We start from the raw sequence: 22,992 nt of genomic DNA on the forward strand, positions 1-22,992 counted from the left end.
GCAAAGAGTCAGATATAACTTAGAGACCGAACAACAATGAGCTGCAAAGATGCTTGTATCTTCTGACAAAGTATGTTACTCCCTCTTAAAATCTATCTTAAAGAAATAACAAAACATTTAACAAAACATCCCCCAAAATCTTACACATAAAGGCAGTCACTGAAATGATAGGGATCAATAACCTAAATACTCAACACCTGAGGCAGAGTTTTAAATCCAAAATATTTTTAATACAATTGTGGTGAAAAAAATTTACATACACAGAAAACAGAAAAGGTAAAAATAGTGTTACAGAGGCAGACCAAAACGAATACTGAGGTTTTCTTTATATTTAGATAATATTTTTACAAAAAAAAAAAAAAAAAAAAAAGAGAGAGAGAGAGAGATAAACCCAAATATCCTCCTGAATGCTATAGGGAGAATTTACTATTCAGGGAACACCACAAAAGGCCCAAACAAATATTAACATTATAGTACATCAAGGAACAGATGATTTAAAAATTCAGGCTGGTGTTAACTAGCAGATGTGTAACTCCAGCCATGTTACAGCTTTCCTAGATTTCAAAAGTTCTGCTTTAGATGAAAAAAGTTTCCTGCCAACGTGAAAATGCTATGACTATGAACTTTCCGGTACTGATCTGAAGAATTTGTCAACTTTATATTCACTTAAAACAATAGCTTTTAGCATTAAATTACAACAGAGATCTGGTTTATGTATGTACATGTTTTCACAAGGTCCCACGTTTAAGTAAGAAGTTGACTCTCCATTTGATTAAGATTTACTTTCTAGGGATTATGGAGAACTAACCACCAACCAAGACACCTGTCAAGACAAAATGTTGCCATTCTTCAACAAAACCTCATTTCAAAACAAGTTAAAAAAAAAAAAAAAAAGATAGAAAAAAAAAAAAAAACAAATTTACCTTTCTTAGCTAATTAACCTATTGTTTTCATGACTATAGATGTATAGTAAATTTAAGGGCCATTAATCTTCAATGTGCATTTCATTGTTTTTCTTAAGAGAAATCTGAACTTTACTGGGGGTAATTCCCCAAATTAAAATAGAAGTCAACAGGCAAAACATTATTTAGCACAGAAATGTTAGTCAATGATACAGAAGCACACAGCAATTAAGAGCAAGAAAGTCAGAGAAGAAATGTGCTTGGATTTCAGTTTCAACCATGTAAGTAGGTGCTGAATATTTAGAAGGGATCTGCTTAGAAACCCTGGGATATTCTACGTGTAATCACCCTCAAGTCCCAAAGCAGGGCACTGGGGCAACTAGGTTCATCATCCATTCGCAAATTCAAAGAGCTTAAAATATTAACCCCAATCCTCTAATAGTGTTTCATCTAGAAAAATACAACTCACAGTCACATGTAATTTTACTCAGCGCTTCTTAAATCCATTCACATTGCCTTAAGAAAAAGGGAACACCCCTTATCTTGCAATCCAAAAGGCTTCAAAGCGCTTCTTAAATGCATTCACATTGCCTTAAGAAAAAGTGAACACCCCTTATCTTGCAATCCAAAAGGCTTCAAAGACAGGGTAGAGAAATAATAACAAACACATCACAAATATTAAATCCACACACTAACATAAGCTTGACTGTTACTACTGCAGTGGTTTACATCATTAGTATTTTCAGGACACTAAGCATGAATCAGATGCTTGTCATCCAATGGGAAAGTGTAAGAAAGAGTTGTTACAGAGCTTCTCTCAAGCTTTATGTGATGTTCAGATACACTCTGAGGGTACATGCATCTGATACCAGGGAGAGTAGAAAACCCGAAGTGGTATACAGAGGACTTCTGTAAACCCCCTTTTTTCTAAAGTAGAGCTCCAAGAGATTACCTTTCAGGGCTATCTTAGAGTTAAAGGTAGCAAGGAGGGTTACTGAAGTGATTTTTTTCCCCTGATTGAAAGGATCAGACATACGGCATGAAATAATTAACACAGCAGTGAGATTCCATTTTGTTATTCCTATAAAAACAGGCATCTGTTTGATTTATTGCTCTATCCTCTTGGCCAGATCAATTAAGTGTGACAAAGAGCCCTTAAAGAAAAGGATTAAAGTAAGGTTTACTGGGGGTAGGTTTTTCTGGGATCTAAGAACTCATGTCTACTAAATTTCTTTTACTAAAAAGTAGAGAAAGTAAAAGGGTAAAAAGTCAAAAGGCACACAACTTAAAAACACACAATAAATCTCTAGATGTGTAATGCAAGACATATGTGTATGCACCTTTACTTTAGTCATTTAAGTAATGCCATGCCATCATTGCTTAAAATACCATTCTTCTTTGTCTAGAGAAAACCAGAACAGTTCTGTTCTGGTTCATTATTGCTTTCTGACAAACGTTATCAAAATGGAAAGAAAAGGCTACCTGGATATAGAGAATTCAACTTTCATTCCTGGGGTAAAGTGCTCTCCATCTCAAAGATACCCAGCATGAACGTGAACGTCAAAGTCGCTCAGTCGTATCTGACTCTTTGCAAACCCATGGACTATACAAGTCCATGGAATTCTCCAGGCCAGAATACTGGAGTGGGTAGCCTTTCCCTTCTCCAGGGGATCTTCCCAACCCAAGGATTGAACCCATGTCTTCCATATTGTCGGCGGATTCTTTACCAATCCAGCATAGTTTTGCTTAAAATAAACAAAATATTGTTGGTCCACAAGGAGTATACCAGTCATTTTCACTAACTAGCACCATGGTCAGAAAACTGTGCTAAAGTGAAAATGGAACTTTCCACCAAGCTACCTGCTGAGGCTTCAACTTCTGTATGTAAAATGTGACTATGTGCCTCACTTTCCTGTCTCTATACTGAGGTTGAAATATAAACTATAATTATATTAAAACAACCCTGAACTATTCATTTCTAAAAATGAAACCAGCATAATACAAGTCCAAAGACCACTAAATCTAGTATCTATATTTACAACACCGCTGAAAATCTTTCTACTGAACAGTAAGGATTTATAAGACTGTTTTTGCAATTACTTATTTATCCACAGCCCAATATGCACTAGTGGTAAAGAATCCACCTGCCAATGAAGGAAACATAAGAGATACAAGCTTTGATCTGGGTCAGCAGACCTTCAATCTGAAGGGCAACCCACTCCAGTATTCTTGCCTGAAGAACCCCATGGACAGCCTGGTGAGCAACAGTCCAGGGGGTCACAAAGACTCAGACACAACTGAAGCAACTTAGCATGCACGCAACTTACAGCCACCTGGGAAACCCCATGCCTCTAGTCTTTATCTCAAAACCCTCACAGGGCCAACGCACCCTTCATTGTCCCTGGTTGACTACAAAACTTCAAGGAAAAGAACCTTGTTCCTGTGTTACCAACGGTAGGAAGATTATACCTTACATGTTTAAAAAGAAAAAGTAACAGCTTATATTTTTGCATGCTTTACTTCTGGGAAAGGTTCACTTGTTAACCCCATCCATTTTACAAAGTGAGGAAAGGATAAAAGAATGATACTTATTTTGCAAATAGACGCAAACAAACAATGACTGCATTGTCAAAAGCCATAGAAGCAATCCTTTCTAAAACAAATAAAAAACTCAAACGTAGTCTTTTAAAAAATATTTACCCAGTAATTAGCTTTCCTGTAAGAAAGGAGATATAAGTAAATACACATGTGTCTGCTCATCTGTGCAGCAGAAATATAGGGAGGAAGGATAGTGCAAAAACTAATGATAACTGGAAGGAGATTGGAACACAATGGAAAGAAGGTGGAAACAGGCACAGGGCTACAGTCTTTTGTATAGCTTTATCTCTTAGCACGGTAGTATGTTTCACACACTCAAAAACTAATAAATATCAACTACTGTGTGTGTATGGGCAACAAGAAGTGAAATACTATAGTAACAAAAGAACCTAACTGTATTACAAAATAATTGCCTACTCATACTGAAAGGTGTGAAGAGGAAAAGAACTAACATAACTTCTGGAAATAGTTATTTTGACTGTATATCATTGTATACAATATTGTATACAATGTATACATAGTATACAAATAATTTTGACTATATATCACTGTATACAATATTGTACTCTAGTTAGTAAAGATATTTCTCACAGGAGTATAAGATAGCAATTCTGAAACTACTTTATATGGTACTAGGACTGAACAAGTATCAGTAAGGAAGGAGAAAGACACTGGTGTTAGATTGGTATGGAAAGAGAGGAGGAAGGGATTGGTGTTAGATTGGTATTAGTATAAACTCATGGTTTTGAGTGCATATACAGAGGGGTAGAAAGCAAAATATATATGTGTATTTAATGTATTTCCTAGCTGTGTTGAGAAGTCTCAGATAGAAGCAATGACGCCAAGTAGCAGTGAGCATAACAAGTATCCAGATTGTAGTCTCAAACATCTCGTCTCCAAAAAAAAGAACCAGGGCTGGAATAAGTACAATACAAGATGAGTCCGGGATATTTTTGGGTGGAGAAAGTGAATACTTAAAATACAAGGCGGGGAACATCGAAAGGACATGGGCACCAATCTGAAAAGAGGTCCCTATGCCAAAAGCTGAGACACTTGGAAGTGAATAATGAAAAACAGTAGTAGTTAATAACCCATAAAATAAAATTAACCATAAAAACATTTCTGAAATAAACAACTGACTAACCAACTAAATAAACAAATGAGGGAGAAAAGACAGCTCTTCCTAGAATTCCAATGAACAAATGTGGAAAATAGAAAATCACCATTTAGTCAACACCACAGTAATGATCACTTCAGTAATTTTGCAGGTAAAATCTACCAGTGGATGATAAAACTGTGGATTAAAATATAATAAACAACAGAAAAATGCACAGCGTCCCTCCATGACATAGTCGTTAATTATAAAGGAAAAAATACTAATTTTACTGGCACGTTATTGCCTTAACCAAGTGAAAAAGCTATCACCACCATCATGTACCCCTAATATGGTATACTGAGAAGAGGACAGTATCACTTCTATGATATTACTGCAAAGAAAAAAAAAAGGCATAACCTTTAATGGGAAAACAGCCGGTGACTCCAATCTAAGCAACATTACACAAAATAACTTACCAGCACGGTTGTGTCAAGGTCATGAAAGACAAAAACTGAGGTGTTCTCACACACTGGATGAGATATAACAGCTATATGCAATGTGGGATTTTGGACCAATATGGAGGGGGGCGGGTGCATGAGCACACATGTACACATAAGTGAAAAAATGAGTGAAAGGGGAATAAAATCTGTAGTCGGTATGAATGCTAATTCTTGGTTTTGACACTGAACAACGGCTATGCAAGCTGTTAACGCTAGGGGAAGCTGGGTGAAGAAAGAGTATGCAGGGACCCTGTACTGCTTCTGCAACTTTTCTGTAAGTCTAAACTCAATTTCATTCATATACATACCTATTTGTTTTCCTTAGATCAAATCAAAAACAAGATATGGGGAAAATTTTAAAAATGAAAGAAATAAAACTGGTCTTGGAATTCAGAAGGAAAAATTAATTTTGGTGTTGGAGAAATAGAAAAAGGCAAGGAATCATTAAGATGGAGGTTTGACCTAGGCTCTAAAGATACAAAAGATTATGAAAAAACAACAGCTTCATCTTCACTACAGAATTAAAGGGGTAATTCAGACAACATTTTCAACATCTTTGTAAGTTAAATTTCCAGTTACCTTAGTTGTCAAAGGCATCAGAGCCGCACGGTCTCCTAATTTCCAGTAATGTCCCATAATGCCGTACCTGCTCTGGCTGCGCTGTCTTGGAAGTTAGAAGCTGCTTTAAAAATTTTAAAGTAGGCTACACAACTGCACGAGGGACCCCGTGCTGCCCTTTCAGGAATTCAGAGTTTAAGTTATAAAAGGGGATACAGTCACCCTCCTTCAGCCACTGTAATAAACTGTGCTGAAGCTATAACCCAAATTCTCACTCATTTCCCCCTTTCTGTCTTTTATACTTACCAATTTATCATTCCCATGATCTGTCTTCACCTCAGAACTAAATGGAAGAAGAAAGTCTGTTGTTGTGTGCTCTGGGGGAGGCGCCTCTCCAAGAACTATCAACCCCTGCAGGGCAGACAGAAAAACAGCTTAAGTGTTGTAAGTTACAAATTCAATTGGAGTTAATATCAAGAGTTAGGGGCAGGGGACTGGTTTATCAGAGGCCCTTATCCTATGGTTCTGAAACAAAATAGGCCAGCAGCACAGCTTTGCTCTCCCAAGAGTGACTTCAACAAAAGCCTAGCAGTAGCCATGAGTAAGGCCTAAGACTCAAACCCAAGCTTCCCCTTCCTTCCAAATGAATGTTCAAACCAACATGGCTTGTAGCATCTTTCCAGATCGAGTCTTTTTGAGAATATGGTATTTTATCCTGTATCACCAACCAGACTATACCATATTAACAGCAGCAATGCAGTTTTCCTAGTTAACTTGATCACACATGTGGCTAAAGGATGACAGAACTAGAGTATTATTGAGGAGCTAAACCAACTATATTTGAGCAACCAACCACACCCACTGGGTGAAACAAAGGTGTAACAGTCTCTACCCCGTAAGTATATTAGAAACCAAAAACTTACAAAGTTGTTTCAAACACACATGTCTCACAAGCATAACTCTAGATTAGGTTCTTGCTCCACAATTTCAAGTTCAGATTTTACATTCATCCCAGATAATAAAAAATAAAGAAAGAAAATTTAAATGATTTCATAAATCCTCTCCATAGCCAGCTTGGGCCCTGCTTGGTTTTAAAGGCAGAAGTTATTTGGTTGGTGCAAAAGTAATCGCTATTTTGCATTGTTGAACTTTGCCATTTTATACTGGAAAACATTCTTAAATGTGGTTACACTATACATTATTTTAATGTGCATTTCTCACTTTATGTTTTCTTGCTAATGACTTATCACTTGCTATTTATTTTATATTTATTTTAGGCTATAGAAATGATTTTAGGTTAAAAGCAAAGTCAAGCGATTTTCTTGTTTGAGTTCAAAATGGGTTGTAAAGCAGCAAAGACAACTTACAACATCAACAATGCATTTGGCCCAGGAACTACTAATCAAAGTACAGTGCAGTGATGGTTCAAGAAGTTTTGCAAAGGAAAGCTTTGAAGATGAGGAGCATAGTGGTCGGTCATCGGAAGGTGACGACCAATTGAGAGGATCATCGAACCTGATCCTCTTAGGACTAATACGAGAAGTTGCCAAAGAACTCAACATGACCATTCTACAGTTGTTCAGCATTTGAAGGAAATTGGAAAGGTGAAAAGTCTCTTAAGTGGGTGTCACCAACTAACTGAAAATCAAAAAAATTAACGTTTTTGAAATGTCAACTTCTCTTATTTTACGCAACAAAACATTTCTTGATTGGATTGTGATGTGTGACGAAAAGTGGGTTTTATATGGCAACCGGTGATGACCAGTACAGTGGCTGGACCAAGAAGCTGCTCCAAGCTAAGTCACTTCAGTCATGTCCGACTCTGTGCGACCCCACAAGACAGCAGCCCACCAGGCTCCCCCGTCCCCGGGATTCTCCAGGCAGGAACACTGGAGTGGGTTGCCATTTCCTTCTCCAATGCATGAAAGCGGAAAGTGAAAGTGAAGTCGCTCAGTCGTGTCCAACTCTTCGCGACCCCATGGACTGCAGCCCACTAGGCTCCTCTGACCATAGAATTTTCCAACCAGAGTACTGGAGTGGGATGCCATTGCCTTCTCTGAAGCAGCTCCAAAACACTTCCCAAAGCCAAACTTGCACCAAAAAAAGGTCATGGTCACTGTTTGGTGGTCTGCTGCCCATCTGATCCACTACGCTTTCTGAATCCTGGTGAAACCATTACATCTGAGAAGTATGCTCAGCAAATTGAAGAGATGCAATGAAAACTGCAATGCCTGAAGCTAGCACTGGTCAACAGAATGGGCCCAATTGCACAGGGCACAACCAATGCTTCAAAAGTTGAACAAAATGGGCTACAAAGTTTTGCCTCATCTGCCATATTCACTACGTGACCTCTTGCCAACCAAGTACCACTTCTTCACGCATTTCAACAACTTTTTGCAGGGAAAACACTTCTACAACCAGCAGGAGGCAGAAAATGCTTTCCAAGAGTTCACTGAATCCCGAAACACGGATTTTTACGTTACAGGAATAAACTTATTTCTCGCTGGCAAAAATGTGTTGATTGTAATGGTTCCTATTTTGAGTAATAAAGATGTGTTTGAGCCTAGTTATAATGATTTAAAATTCATGGTTTGAAACCACAATTACTTTTGTACCAACCAAACGGCTTACTTTGAAAACCAAACAAAGCAACACAAATGAACCGTCCGTGAATGCACGCAGAGGTGAGCAGAATCAGAATGTGATGCGGTGTAACACAAAGACTGGACTGCAAGAGACCAGGCTTTGTGTCTCTGGCTCTCTAGTTGAGAAAATAAGGAGATCTGACTGATTAAGAGGCTCTAAGTGGAAAGTTTGCATTAGAATCACTTGGAGGAAACCTTATTAAACTATAGCTGCCCAGATCCAACATCAAATCAACTAAGAGTCTCTGGGGTAAGGAGCTGGGTATTCTGTTTTTAAAAAGCTTCCCTGTAAGTCCTAGTGCAAGCTCTGAACTGAAAAATACTAGACTCAATCATTTGACTCAGCATCAGAATCTCCTAGAGAACATCCTAAAATATAGATTTTAGGGCCTAAAGATTTTGACTGTATCAAGTGGAGCTCCTCAGGTCATTATGACATAGGCTCTTGTGAGCCAATGAACCAGATGATCCTGTCGCTGGGGTTCTTCCTAACGCAAAAGTCTCTATGAAAAAGATGTAAAGATAATGGCAAAAGTTGGAGGGATAGGGTGTTGGTTAGCCTATAAAGAACAATGGAATTTTACCTCAGCTTGAAAGGAAAGGAAAACAGAACCCCCCAGCCCCCATCTCCAGTAAGAGAAACAACAGAAACAACTTATTCTGTTCTGGAATAAGACTATACCTAGCCTATATAGAATATGAGGTACAGACTCCTCAGAAAGAGGGAGAGGTTATTAATACAGCAAGAAATATTGGCCGTAGCCTTCAGAATGGGGTTTCTCTGGTTAAAAACTTCTCTGCAAAATATTTTCTTGTTTTAATCACAAGCATAAAATAGACTTCACAAACTTTACCATTTCAAAGTAAAAACTGTTTGTAAAAAAAAAAAAAAAAAAAAAAAGCAGCTATTTTTATTTTGCACAACATTCCCTTCTCAAAATACAGCATTCAACATCTTTGCTGCTTAAAAGCCCAAACCACCTCCCCATTTCCTATATAAAGCTAGCCCAAACTCATCTTGGTATTTAAAGTCCTCCATAATCTGTCCCTACCTTATTTAGCTATCTCCAACTACTTTCACAGTTGGACACTAATCACATTATCTCCTAGAGAATGTCTGAATATATTCGAAGTTGTTGGTGTTGAGAGGTGGGTGTTATTATAAAGTAGTAGATAAATATACCCACTCACTACCTGTTCTTATGTCTTTGTTCATGCCGGTTTCTGCCTTTTTCTTACATTTATCTATCCAAAATGTCACGCATCCTTTCAAAGAGCCTGTCAAAGCCAAGTCTCAGCTCCTTCCAAGAAAATGTCCCTGGTTAACTAAGTCCCTTACTTTCTTTATCCACACTGCCAGACTTTTTAAAGCTTCATGATTTTATCTTTACATCCTGTATATTTAAATCTCATTTCCGGAGCAGAACCTTAGGCCAAATTATTTATTTCATTTATTGTTGCCTCAATTCGCTGTTTAAATGTTAACTAATTGGTAAGATCCTTGAAGACTTAGATAAAATACAAATATTTTCGTGTCTCCCATATTTATAGCAGAGTTCATACACCAAGAAAGGAAATGTATAATAATTTTTTTGAGTTTTAAATTAAAAACCTCTCTCCCATTTACTGAGAAAATATTAAATTATTAATTAAAGCTAGGAGCCTAAATGAATCTATTAGATATAAAGTTACACCATAAATTTTTCTTAGGTGAGAAAGTAGGTCAAGATAACACAGACATTATTTTTCAAAGGGAAATTTTTTTCCCTTAAACTACCAAATCATTTCCAAAAAGCATCTGGGAGACTATAAAGACATCATCCTCTGAAAGCTTTAAAAATCCTAGAAGGGACCATCTATTCTCCATCATTTTAGAGACCCAGGGAGGATACAGGTTGAAGGTCATGTCAATAGGCCAAGGCAAGGCAGAACTAGGGATACAAGCTGGCTTAGTCAGATCCAACAGAGACATTACTTTGCCAACAAAGGTCTGTCTAGTCAAAGCGATGGTTTTTCCAGTAGTCATGTATGGATATGAGAACTGGACCATAAAAAAGGCTGAGTGCCAAAGAATTGATGCTTTTGATCTGTGGTGTTGGAGAAGACTCTTGAGAGTCCCTTGGACTGTGAGGAGATCAAACCAGCCACTCCTAAAGGAAAATCAGTCCTAAATATTCATTGGAAGGACTGATGATGAAGTTTCAATACTTTGGCCACCTGATACAAAGAGTCAGCTCATTAGAAATGACCCTGATGTTGGGAAAGATTGAAGACAGGAAAAGAAGGGGATGACAAGAGGATAAGATGGTTGGATGGCATCACTGACTCAATGGACGTGAGTTTGAACAAGCTCTGAGAAATGGTGAAGGACAGGGAAGCCTGGCGTGCTGCAGTCCATGAGGTCCCAAAGAGTCAGACATGAATGAGTGACTGAACAACAAAGTTAGAACCAGTTACTCTTTGTTCTTGCTTTCATTCATTCAAATTCAAGCCATCATTTCTCCATTCATCAACATTTTTTAGGTGCTGAGGGTACAGGAAGAAAGACATCTTTCTTCCCATGCCCACCCCTGCCCAAACTCATCTCTCAAAGTGCTTAGAATTCCAATACTGGGACAAAGACAATCAACAATATATGAGTAAGTAAAATTTACATGGCTTACTGGTGGTGTTTTGTCACTAAGTCCTGACTCTTGTGACCTCAAGGACTGTATGTAGCCTGCCCACGGGATTTCTCAGACAAGAATACTGAAGCAAGTTGCCATTTCCTTCTCCAGGCATTCTTCCCAATCTAGGGATCAAACATGCATCCCCTACATTTGCAGGGAGATTCTTTACCAATGAGCCACCAGGGAAGCCAATTCACGTAGCCTATTAGAAAGTGTCAAAATGCTAAAAAACTAAAGAATAGTGAGAGAATTAAAAAGTGGCAGTAGGCACTCTTTCATATTAGGTAGTTTGGGTAAAATGCCCTGAAAAAGTGATTATTTGAAAGAGAAGGAACAAACTTTGGGAATATCTGGAGGAAAAGCAAATGCAACAGTTTCAAGGCTGGAGTCAGCTTGGTAAGTTTAAGGACTTTAAGGAATTTTGTATGGCTGAAGTAAAATGAAAGAGTGGAGTTTATGAGTTTAGCTTAAGTTAGAAGAGTAAGTGGGGGTGGGGTGGTGCAGGGCCTTCAGAGTATTTCAGCTTTTACATTCTGATGGTAAATCACTGGCGTTTCAAGCAGAAGTGGGAACTGATCTGACTTACAGTTTAAAAGGATCAATCTGCTACTATGTGGACACAAAGATGAGTGGATAGCAAACAGAGAAGCAGAAAGAACAACTGCTTAGACCAAAGTGATTGGACTCTGGGTATATATATTTGAAGACAGAATCAATCAGTTATGCAAATATAATTCCTGGGATGGGATGGAAGGGAGTCGGAGACTCATTCAAGGTTTCCAGCCTCTGCCACAACAATAGAGCTCCTATCTGTTGAGAAGTCTTTTCAACGCACATTAGTTTTAATCAAATCTATTTCTGTAAATATGTACTCAAGTGCTATGCTGATGTAGATACCATTCATATATGCATTCTTTGTCTGACCCCCAAATCTATGTATGTTCATTACAGCATACAAAACCAACCATTAAATCTTTACACTGTACCTCAAACCAAAAAGGATAAAAGCAACTAAAACATGGGGAAATAAAAAGTATACAAATAGCTAAAATTTTTTCACTCAGTGAAATAAAATAAATAAATGAAATAAATAATGAAATAAATTTCACTCAGACATTTATTCATTGTCTACAATGTGTTGGGTGGTGTGAAACCCTAAGAATAAGAAAACAGATAAAATACATTCCACTCATAAGGAGTTTACCTTCGTCTACCTCAGATGGACAGGCAGGCAAAGTATTACAATGACAGTGCTCTAACAGAAGTTTACAGAAGATGACGTCAGAGTTGAAAAGTGGTCGAGTCTAAGAAAGAGACTGACTGAAACAAGGTCTACATGATTATTTAAGTTTTCCTAAAATAGACTTAATATAGTTAGTAGTCATGAAAGGAAAGGTCACTGTGAGCAAAGAAAAATCCATAAAGTTCCACTCCACCCCTCTCATGGCAACCTGAAGCTGGGATTCCCTAGCATTCAGGGTTTACACTGGGTAAACATTACATGGCTGTGGCAGCAGCCATGAGTGGCAATAACCTCAAGACTACTGCACTCTAAGGCCAAAGTGAAAAGGCCAGAGAGTCTCCCCACCCTTCACTATCACTCCCTAAGTCACAATCAGGACCATTCCTGGATCATCCAGACCTATAGAACTCCTATACAGGACAAAAGAAATTGGGAAGGCTCATGGTGGTATGCAGTCCTAACAGATCCTTGCAAATTATTCCTCTGTGGAAATACAAGTCTATCCTACATTTAAAAATGGGGGGGGGGGGGGGGGGGGAAGAGAAGGAAGTAAAATTGAAAAAGAAAGAAATGGTACCAGAAACTGTGCTAAGCCTGATTACAAAACAGGGCAAAAGCAAGCAAGCAAAAAGGAAAGAAAAGAAAAAACTAATTTGTATACAAAAAAGAAAAAAAAAAAAAAAAACCCCACAAAACCAAAACACCTCTTCATCTGTAAAACAAAATTAAGACGCAATTTCACATACTTACTTCCCTGCCTATCTCAGATAGATCAGTGGGCACACTGTAGACCAGCTTCACAAGACTGTCTTGGGCTATGTAAAGATCATCCTGGGCTATGTAGGCAAGACACGGCTAACCACAAGGCCTTAGAACTCCATTAAGATGGAACTGCAACTATTTACATCAATTCTGAAGACAAGTATTCCAGGTTATTCCCATTCAGCAGCTTATCTATTGTAAGTTTCATAGTTCTTCCACCTCTCATTCCCAATTAACACCTTCATCCTTAGCAAGGCTGTGGAATCTGACAGATCAGTCAAAAGAAGGGTTAAAAAAAGATAATATTTTGTACTAGATGTGAATGTTGAAGATTGTGTGTTAAGAGAAAGAAGTCTCCCTTACCCATAGAATCCTCTTGGTCCCTGTGCATTCACCTTCTTCAATAAATATGCTTTAGAGACATGATGAAAAGGATACAACAGCAGAATGCATTAGACAGGAAATGCTTTGGGGTCAGATAAATTTAGAGCCCCAAGTTCAAATTTAGCTCTGCTTCTTACAAGCCTGTAAGCTGGTGCTTTCTGCATTAAGTAACACACATGAATGTACTTGTATATAGTATCATTCATGGTACAGATGCTATTTTCCTTTCTCATTCTAATATATGGGAGTATCTTTTTAAAAAAGCTGATTGAATGTGAAAGTTAAGACATAATAGTATGAAGAAGAGTACAGAGGAGCTCCTAGTAACTGTACCCACTCTTCACAGAGCAGAAGGAATCACTATTCTCAAAGAGGCTAATAATTAACAGCCTGGAAGGCAATACTTAATTTTTGATGGACGAGAAAACTGATACTCATCCAGCAGTTCTCAAATACTTTCTTTTCTGGAATAGGTCACTTTAAGGAAATTAACATGCTTAAAGAGTAAATCCAAAAAAGAAAATCTTACCCTCCACTTCCCCATCCAAACACAAACTATACCTGTACAGCTGATCACCAAACCTAGATTTCGTGAAAATGCCTGTGCAACTCTGGCTAATTTTGGAGAATGGGAAAGGAGAACACCAATCTCTTTACTAGAACACAGGAGTTTAAAAAAAACTCCCATTCCAGTAACTCATGAAATAGTCAAGCATTTAAGGCCAAGTGCTAATTTGAACAACAGAGTCAGAACCTCAAATCTCAGCTCTGCTCTCACTTAGCTATATGACCATGAACAAACCACTTGATCCCTTTGACCCTTTATCTTTAAATTTGTGAGTAACAGCAAAATGTTTAGTACAGTGTTCAGCATATAGTAAATGTTCAAAGACTTCTGTCACTATAGTGATACATGAAGATCAGACATAAGTTAATTATCTTTGGGGAAAAGTCTACTGCTTGCCCCCCAAAATCTGTCACCTAGAACCTATGAATGTGACCTGATTTAAAAACAGGGTCTTTGCAAACATCATCAAGCTAAAATGAAGATAAAAAGAGGAACAAAGAACCGTTTAGTATGGGCCCTAAATCCCAATTTGATTGGTTTCAAGAGGGAAATTTGGAGACATAGACACACCAAGAGGGAAGACGGAGGAAGAAATTGGAGTGATGCAGCTAAAAACAAGAGGAACACCAAAGACTGCCGGCAACCACCAGAAGCTTGTGAAAAGTCAAGGGAACTTTTTCTCTCAGATCTTCAAAAGGAGCAGAGTCCTGCCTACATCTTGATTTAATTCTAGCCCCCAGAACTCTGAGAAAATAAATGTCTGTTGTTTTAAGTTTACCATCCAGTTTGTGCAACCTTGTATGGCAGGCCCAGGAAACTAACACACAGTTTCCAAAGACATCATATAAGTATTTAATAAAGCTGTAAATTTTCCTGATATATTATTTCGATTATTATTCTACTTTTATTCTTCCTGTCAGAATTTTTAAGACGTGTATTCATACTGTAGACAAAAAAAGAAAAGTACTATAATCTAGAATGTCTTGTTATAAACCATGAAACTAAGGCTAGTATGTGTTTAGTGACTTTTCTTCCCAAGGTTAGGACAGCTAAGTCAGAACTAGAATCAAAAACGGTATACCAAGTCCAGGCATAATAACATTACACCTGATGTATAAGTCTGGTGTAATAACATTATGCCCTGAATGATAAAAAAAAAAAACAAAAAAACATGGATAATCAATATATACACAAAACTTCAAATCAATCACTTTCCAGATATTCAGAGATAGCTAAGACTTTTGATATAGTTTGAGGGCAAAAGAAGAAGGAGGCAACAGATGATGAGATGGTTGGATAGCATCACTGACTCAATGGACACAAATTTGAGCTCTGGGAGACAGTGAAGGCCAGGGAAACCAAGCATGCTGCAGTCCCTGGGAATGCAAAGAGTCGGACACGACTCAGCAACTGAACAACAGTAAGATTTTTGATAATTTCACAAAACTGCTGTCGTTACTACTGAGTTATGAGCTAAAGAATAAAGTAGGAACCAAAAGTGAGAATCTTCCCACACAGGTAGTGAGACTGTAAACTGAGGCACACTGCCTAAGTACTTCTCTGAAGTATGCATCAAAAACAGAAGTATCCATGCTGTGAGACTCTGGTAAAGATACTTACTATGGCAACAAAGGTCCATCTAGTCAAGGCTATGGTTTTTCCAGTGGTCATGTAGGGGTGTGAGAGTTGGACTGTGAAGAAAGCTGAGTGCTGGAGAATTGATGCTTTTGAACTGTGGTGTTGGAAAAGACTCTTTGAGAGTCCCTTGGACTGCAAGGAGATCCAACCAGTTCATCCTAAAGGAGATCAGTCCTGAGGCTGAAACTCCAATACTTTGGCCACCTCATGCGAAGAACTGACTCATTGGAAAAGACCCTGATGCTGGGAAAGATTGAGGGCAGGAGGAGAAGGGGACGACAGAGGATGAGATGGTTGGATGGCATCACCGACTCGACGGACCTGAGTCTGAGCAGGCGCCAAGAGCCGGTGAGGCGGCTTTCCCCACCCCGACGGACGGGGAAGCCTGGTGTGCTGCAGTACACGGGGTCGCAAAGAGCGTCACCCGACTGAGCACCTGAGCTGTAACATACGGTGCCGCTACAAGCAGTAGCATTTTTGAGTTTATTAGATATAGCAGTTTTATAATGAGGATCATATATAAACACACAATACATACAGTTGTATACAAATATAATAGATACAGCAACAAATATGACTGACTACTATTCTAATAATCTCAGTTATTACTAAGAGACTTCACTTCTCAAATATGAAAATTCTCACTTAATTACTGGCTATAAAAGTTTTGACACAGACACTGAGCAAGAATGTTTTTCTCTTCAGGATAGGCATGTTCAGCCATCTCCTGATATTTTTTTAAATCACCATTCCAGCTGATATTCTGCAAATCTCACTTAATTTTCTTTGTGAGAAACAGGTAAGGAAAGCATAACATTTACCATTCTCTGTGAATATTTTTAGGTTCAAATCCTCATTTGCTCTAATTTTTAAAGTTAGTCAGGATTTAATATGTTCCCTATCCTAAGGGAACCCATTTTTATTATTATTTTTTTTTTAAAGGTTAAATCCTCTGGACTTTGCCCTCAATTATATTATGTTCCAATGAACTTTTGGAGAATTACATGTAACTCTATCTGGGGAAGAAGCTCAAAGAACACTCCAGTATAATGTCTGGAATAAAAGCTTATATAATATATTAGGGAGGCTGCAGAACTTTTACTTCAAACCCTCACTCTTTTGTTCATCTTGGCAGTTAGTCACCCTTTAACTTTTGGCCTACTAATTAATGCACACAGTTCACAATTTTAGTGTATAACAATTTTCTTAAGGCTTTGACCAGCACTAAGGTGGGACAAAAAAGTGTCATGACACTTATTTTTAGAAGCAGAAGATGCTTCATCTAGACCCACATGTTCAGTCAGGGAGTTCACTGCATCAAGCTAATACCAAAAGTACCTTCCAAGAAATTCAGAACCACAAAAGGAGGATTTTTATTTGTCCCTGTGTTGCCACTAAGGAGAACAGTGCTGGTACACAGGAGGCACTCAACTATTTGCTGAATGGATTTCTTTTCCATGTACATAGATCCCTCAGTCAAACCCTAAATAAGCAGAGGACATTTTTATAACTTGATTTTTCAGGAGAAAAATTATACAAGCATCACTGTTAAAGATAAAAGCAGTATGGTTAAGAGTCAATCCACCACAAAAAGAACAAGGAAAAAATGAAATCACCAGAATCTAATCTTGCCTGAATTATCTTTCAGAAAAAAATCCATTTTCCCTCAACAATGGAAGCTAAGCAGCAAAACAGAAACACATTTAAGTTAAAAAAAAAAAAAAGATGAAAACCCTCAGTCATCACCACTTTTTCACATATATAACAATTATGCAGGTATGGTCAATGGCTTACCTTAAATCGTGCCCCACCCTCCTTTTAACTGTTCCCTGTTAGCCCAGATATACAAACTGTTTTGTTCTAAACCCATATTCTATTCTAACAGTGTTGTCTGCATCATGCTAAGTAACACCAGGCTCTTAAACAAATTAAACCGCTATATCAGATCATATTAAATCATTCTCTTTGACATAGTTAAGAGTTATTGAGGGATGGGGAAAAGGGGATAATGATAGTTTTTAGCTGGGCTGAAAAAGACCAGACACTTATCCCTTACCTTATTAGCACGTATCTGTTTGTAAATATCTGTTTGCTGCCGAATTCGATATTCCAAGTCAGAAACATGAGCCTGAAGCCAGTTCCAGCGGCTGACAATAGCTGCTCGGTCTGCAGCCCATCTCCATTCTGACCTGCGCCTCCTAAAAGGAAATAAACTGAGTGAAATCCAAGAGTAGCAGTAACATTTATGCTAAGTGGGAGTGGGAAGGTTTTAACATCTAAATGCCCTTATACAAACCAACTTGAGTGTCAAAAAAACTCAAGACGATGTGTATATATGTCACAGGCGATGTGGATACTAAAACTCTTCGCATATAGATACATCCCAAATTAACTAGCTGAAACTGCCTTCCAAGTATCCTGATCTGGCGGCAAAAAATTTTTCTAAATTTTTAAAATTTCTCAGGAGACAGAAATATTTTCTACTTCAAGAAATATAAAGAATAAAGATTACAGATCTACACAGAAAATCCAAGACACCACCAATTATAAAACTAACCAAGGCTTCAGCAAAGTTGCGTAGTAAAGATCAGCATACCCAAATTAACAGTGTTTCCAAAAGCTAACAAGTAGAAAATACTCACTTTTTAAAAAAGCACTATTTACAACACTAACAATTGCTAACATTATATACCGAATATCGCTGCATAGAATATAATAAAACTAAGAGACCTACTTAAATGGTGAGATAGATTTTTTAAGACAACAATTTTCATATCTATTTACAGAGTCAAATAAAGCTCCAATCAAATTCCCCATAGGGCTTTTTGTTTTTTTGTTCCTTTTCTTGACTGGCCACATGGCTTGTGGGATTTTAGTTCCACAACCAGGGGTTGCATTTGGGCCCCTTGGCAGGGAGAGGGCAAAGTCCTAACCACTGGATTACCAAGGAATTAGCCCCCTCTCCCAGGGTTTTTAATGGAAGCTTACAAACATTTATTCAAAAATTCACATTAAAAAAAAAAAAAAAGAGCAGCACTAGAGAAATTCTAAAGAAAATATGATGAACCCTAACACTGCAGATGTAAGGTAAAGCTATGATGATTAAGGCAGTCTAGAAAGACAAAAAGACAGTGGGACAGAATACAAAACTCCTAAACTTAGAACTGGATACATATAAGAGATGGGCAGAGCGAGCAGTGAGGAAAGACTGAATTATTCAATAAATGGCATTGAGATGCCAGTTCTCTACGTGAAAAAATACACGAAAAAAGTAAAATTACTTCCTTTCTTTATAATTCCCTAGTTTTGGAATTCCTAAATCCAAAAAGCTGAACTTAACAAGATTATCTTTGGAACTTCAGGGCAGGGAAGAATTTCTTACATCTCTTCAAAAAAATTGAGCTAACTTTCAAAAAACTGCAAAAGATTTAAGAAAGTTAAAGGCAAGCACCTGGTTGGCAGAAGATATCTGCAACACACGAAACTAAAATGACAATATATAACGAATTCCAACAAAGAGGTTTAAGAAGACCATCTAACAAAAGATGAACATATTAAAAATTCACATGAGAAATCCCAATGGCCAAAAAATACGTAAAAATATGCCATGTATTGTTAGATTTTGGTTAAAATATTATAAATATTAAGACGTCATTTCAAACCCAGATTGGAAAAACCAAGTGTTGGTAGATGTGGAAAACAGTAATTCATATACTGCCAACAACAATAAAAACTAGCACCACCATTTTTAAAGAGTAATCTGGAAATATCTGGCTAGGTGGAAAATGTGTGTACTCAACCATCGTGAAATTCTATTTCTGACAATATAATCTGCACATCTGCATAAAGAAACAGGTTCACTGCAATAGTTTGTAACAACTAAAAATTAGCTACACTTTAATTTGTTAAAATAAGGAAACAGATAAACTAATTTACTCCTTTAAGGGATTTTTCTATAGTAACAGAAACTAATTAACTAGAGCTATCTGTATCAACCTGACTGTATCTCAGAAGACAATGCTGAATGGAAAAATATAAAAACTAATAATAAACAAAATAAGTGCTTTTATAGATACACACAAGTAGTTAAGCAATTTAATGGAATATCGTTTATCAACTTAATTATAACTATATGTATCGACATGTCTAAATCTCAACAATGTGGAATGGAAAAACTATATAAAAACTAAACAAAACAAACAAAAACCAAGCAAACAAACAAACAAAAAGCAACTAAAAGATCCCACATATCGCAAGGAAGATCAAAGATCCTGAGTGCCCCAACTAAGACCCTGCACAGCCCAACCCCACCCAAGAAAAAAGACGAAGAATAAAACACAATTATAAGACTTGTTACCAATACATAAATAGTAAATGCATAAAAACATGTACAGTGCTGATAAACAGCAAATTCAGGATCAGGGTCCTCCTTAGCTCTAGGAGGGGAAAAAGATAAGTTAGATTTTAGCTGTATCTGTTACGTAAGGTTCGACTTCTCTTTAAAAACTAGAAGTCTGATAGAAAACAGCAACTTTAATATGAGAGGAAGTACCTGGCATCTGGTATACTCTGTAACCAAAATATTTTATGATCTTCCACAAAATTCTATTTCAAGAAAGTAGTAGTCATACTGCCCTTAGCCCCATCTCCAATCAGGTTATACATACTCATTACCAGAACATTTTAAGTGACTGTAAGTGAACTTTAACACAGTCCACTGTTAGAGTGAAATAGGCATTTTATAGTTCCCTAATCTTGATGAAATAAATAAGCACAGGATATAGAGATACTTTCTTCTTTAGTACAATTATCTGGTTCAATGTTGGCTGCAGGTCTAGTTCTAGCCCAAATTCAGAAAAAGAACCTCAAGACATCAAGTGCAACCTCTGGATCATTCTTGCACTAAAAAATGTTCCCCTTCACTAAAAGAAATAAAACTAGTCAACCCTCATGTCCTATTTCCAGCTTTCACTACTCTTCAAGGTTCATAACCTTCCTATCTTGTAAAATCTCTTGGTTTCACAGGTTCATTCCTGAAGATGCCACAGTACCAATCCCCACCATCAACCACCACCAGGATACTCCAGTAACCTCCTCAGCTGCCACTCCTAACATGAACCACATAATATTATTCTTAAATAAAATCTCCTCAAATCGTATTTCTTCCTGTCACTCTTATGTGTAAGAAACCACAGTTTTTATCTGCTTCTTTACAAATCCTAAGTCTTCAAGAAAACAAAGTAGAAGGGGAGTCAAATACCATAAAAGGCAGCACTTCGAAGCCAAAAAGTGATCAGTAAAATTAACAAAACATCCACTTAATGACAGGTTTATTCTCAGACAAATGTGTTCTAACAACTGACAGTTACTAGCCCAAATAATACTCTAACGTTGAAACCAAAGCGGGGAAAGATGATTTCTTGGCTAATTTACAGCATGTCTTCCTTAGTCACCCTTGGTGGACAAATAATCCTGGCAGTCTCTCCCAATGATCCTGAACTCAGCTCAGAAGCCTTCTCACCAGTGTTCCAACAGCAAGCACTCTGACTTGGCAGGAAAGAGGAAATTTATTAGTTCTGAATTTTGACACATCTTAAACAAAAGAATTTTTTTTTCTGTTCTTTATTGTTTGAGGTCAAGGAAAAAGTAAGAAGGAAATGAAAACACTTTAACTATGTGAAAACTTAAAAATACAAAAGGAAAAGAAAATTCCTAAAACATTTCAGTTCCTAAGAACTCTGGTAGATAAACACTTTTTTCCCTCAAATATTAAGGAACAGCCCCTTTCAATTTTCTTATTGTGAACATGAACAGCCTGATAAATATTATTCTAAATACTAGTGCAAAACTTAATTCCCGGTATTTTTTTTTTTTGGAAGCCTGACTAATAAGCTAATTAAAGACAGGCAGTGTTAATGGAGGACCACAACCCCCAATTATGAACATGTTTCAACTCTACAAATACATTTGTCATATGACAGTTTCTAACCAGATAAAATTTTCAGTAGGAAGCTGTCATGTTGTAATTAATGAAAAATGGAAAACCCCACCTTAAGTGTCCAAAAAGTATTTTGTGTTCAAAATACCAGCAACATGGCCAGAAATCTGAACTGCTAACAAAGGTGGGATGTATACAGTTAGCAAGCCTGAGGTGAGCTGTGAAGATGTTACGCCACTCCAATGGCAAATCAGAACACAAAACATAGTGTAAGAATAACAGTTTCAAGCACGGAGTTTATGTTTTTCTTTCCTTAGCAAAAACAACATGCTACAGAAATTCAGTTTATCAGAGGCAGAGGTAGATTTTGTCCCTAATATTCAAAATGTAAATTATTATTCTTAATAATTTACAGCTCAAAACGAGAGACAGTGATTTAAAAGCAGGGTCATGCTTTAAAAAGAACATGTCACTAAGGCTGCAGAGTGATGCTTATGTAAATATAATGATGAACTGGTTTCTACTGTTGTCATTATCAATATGTGGATTCCAACACGGAGAAGCCTTTGAACTCTTTCCTCTTGCTTACTCTGTGCTAACAATCAGTAAAACAATTGCCCTGATTTTGTGCAGGACTCGAGGATGCCTTCTAAGGTGTTATTTTCTGTGAACTTTCATCTCACTTTGTACCAAAATACTTTGTCTACATGTACTGGACTACCACCTGAGTGGGAAGTCATTTTAACTAATATTTTGTTCCTTGCTTTATTAAACATTTTACTGGTAGATTCCCTTTGCCTACATATATGGGATAAAGATCCATTAAACTTTTACACAATGAATTGCTTTTTGGGGTCCCTAAACATGGGTGTTCACTGGAAGGATTGATGCTGAAGCTGAAACTCCAATACTTGGGCCACCTCATGCGAAGAGCTGACTCATTGGAAAAGACCCTGATGCTGGGAGAGATTGGGGGCAGGAGAAGGGGACGACAGAGGATGAGATGGCTGGATGGCATCACCGACTCGATGGGCATGAGTTTGAGTAAACTCCGGGAGTTGGTGATGGACAGGGAGGCCTGGCGTGCTGCGATTCATTGGGTCGCAAAGAGTCAGACACGACTGAACTGAACTGAACCATGGAAAGATACAATACCAATAACTGCTTCTGTAATATCACATGACTAGTAAACTGTAACATTGCTAGCTATGTTACGAGTATTTATTTGTATAATAGTGTATGTTCTATAGATTTTTAGCTATGTGAACCTATATAGTTTTAATAGTTTTTTTTTTTTTTTTAAAAACAGGATTAGAGTATTACCACATATTGAGAACTTAAGATGCTCTATGGGATCTAAGAATAATTATTTACTTTAACAAAAAAGTCATTTCCTCTAAGAAAGCTCTGGTATTTATAAACACTTGAAAGCTAAATAGTGGAAAGTACTAGAAAATTTAGAGTTCAAGTTACGCGCTGGTCAACAGAGAG

General features: G+C 37.4%; 1 protein-coding gene across 5 annotated transcripts in view; it reads right to left on the minus strand.

Annotated features, from left to right (window-relative positions):
* Positions 1-22,992, minus strand: part of KANSL1 (KAT8 regulatory NSL complex subunit 1) — a 172,291-nt gene that overhangs the window by 37,280 nt on the left and 112,019 nt on the right. For 4 of the 5 annotated variants that reach the window (XM_061144289.1, XM_061144292.1, XM_061144288.1 and 1 more), the window contains 2 exons: positions 17,620-17,761; positions 5,961-6,065 (listed from right to left, as the gene is read on the minus strand). In XM_061144289.1, the coding sequence (XP_061000272.1) occupies positions 5,961-6,065; positions 17,620-17,761 (247 nt within the window). The remainder of the gene's footprint in view (positions 1-5,960; positions 6,066-17,619; positions 17,762-22,992) is intronic. The other variant, XM_061144291.1, reaches the window with a different exon arrangement.

Source organism: Dama dama, chromosome 5 (genome assembly GCF_033118175.1).
Source record: "Dama dama isolate Ldn47 chromosome 5, ASM3311817v1, whole genome shotgun sequence".
Lineage (NCBI taxonomy): Eukaryota > Metazoa > Chordata > Mammalia > Artiodactyla > Cervidae > Dama > Dama dama.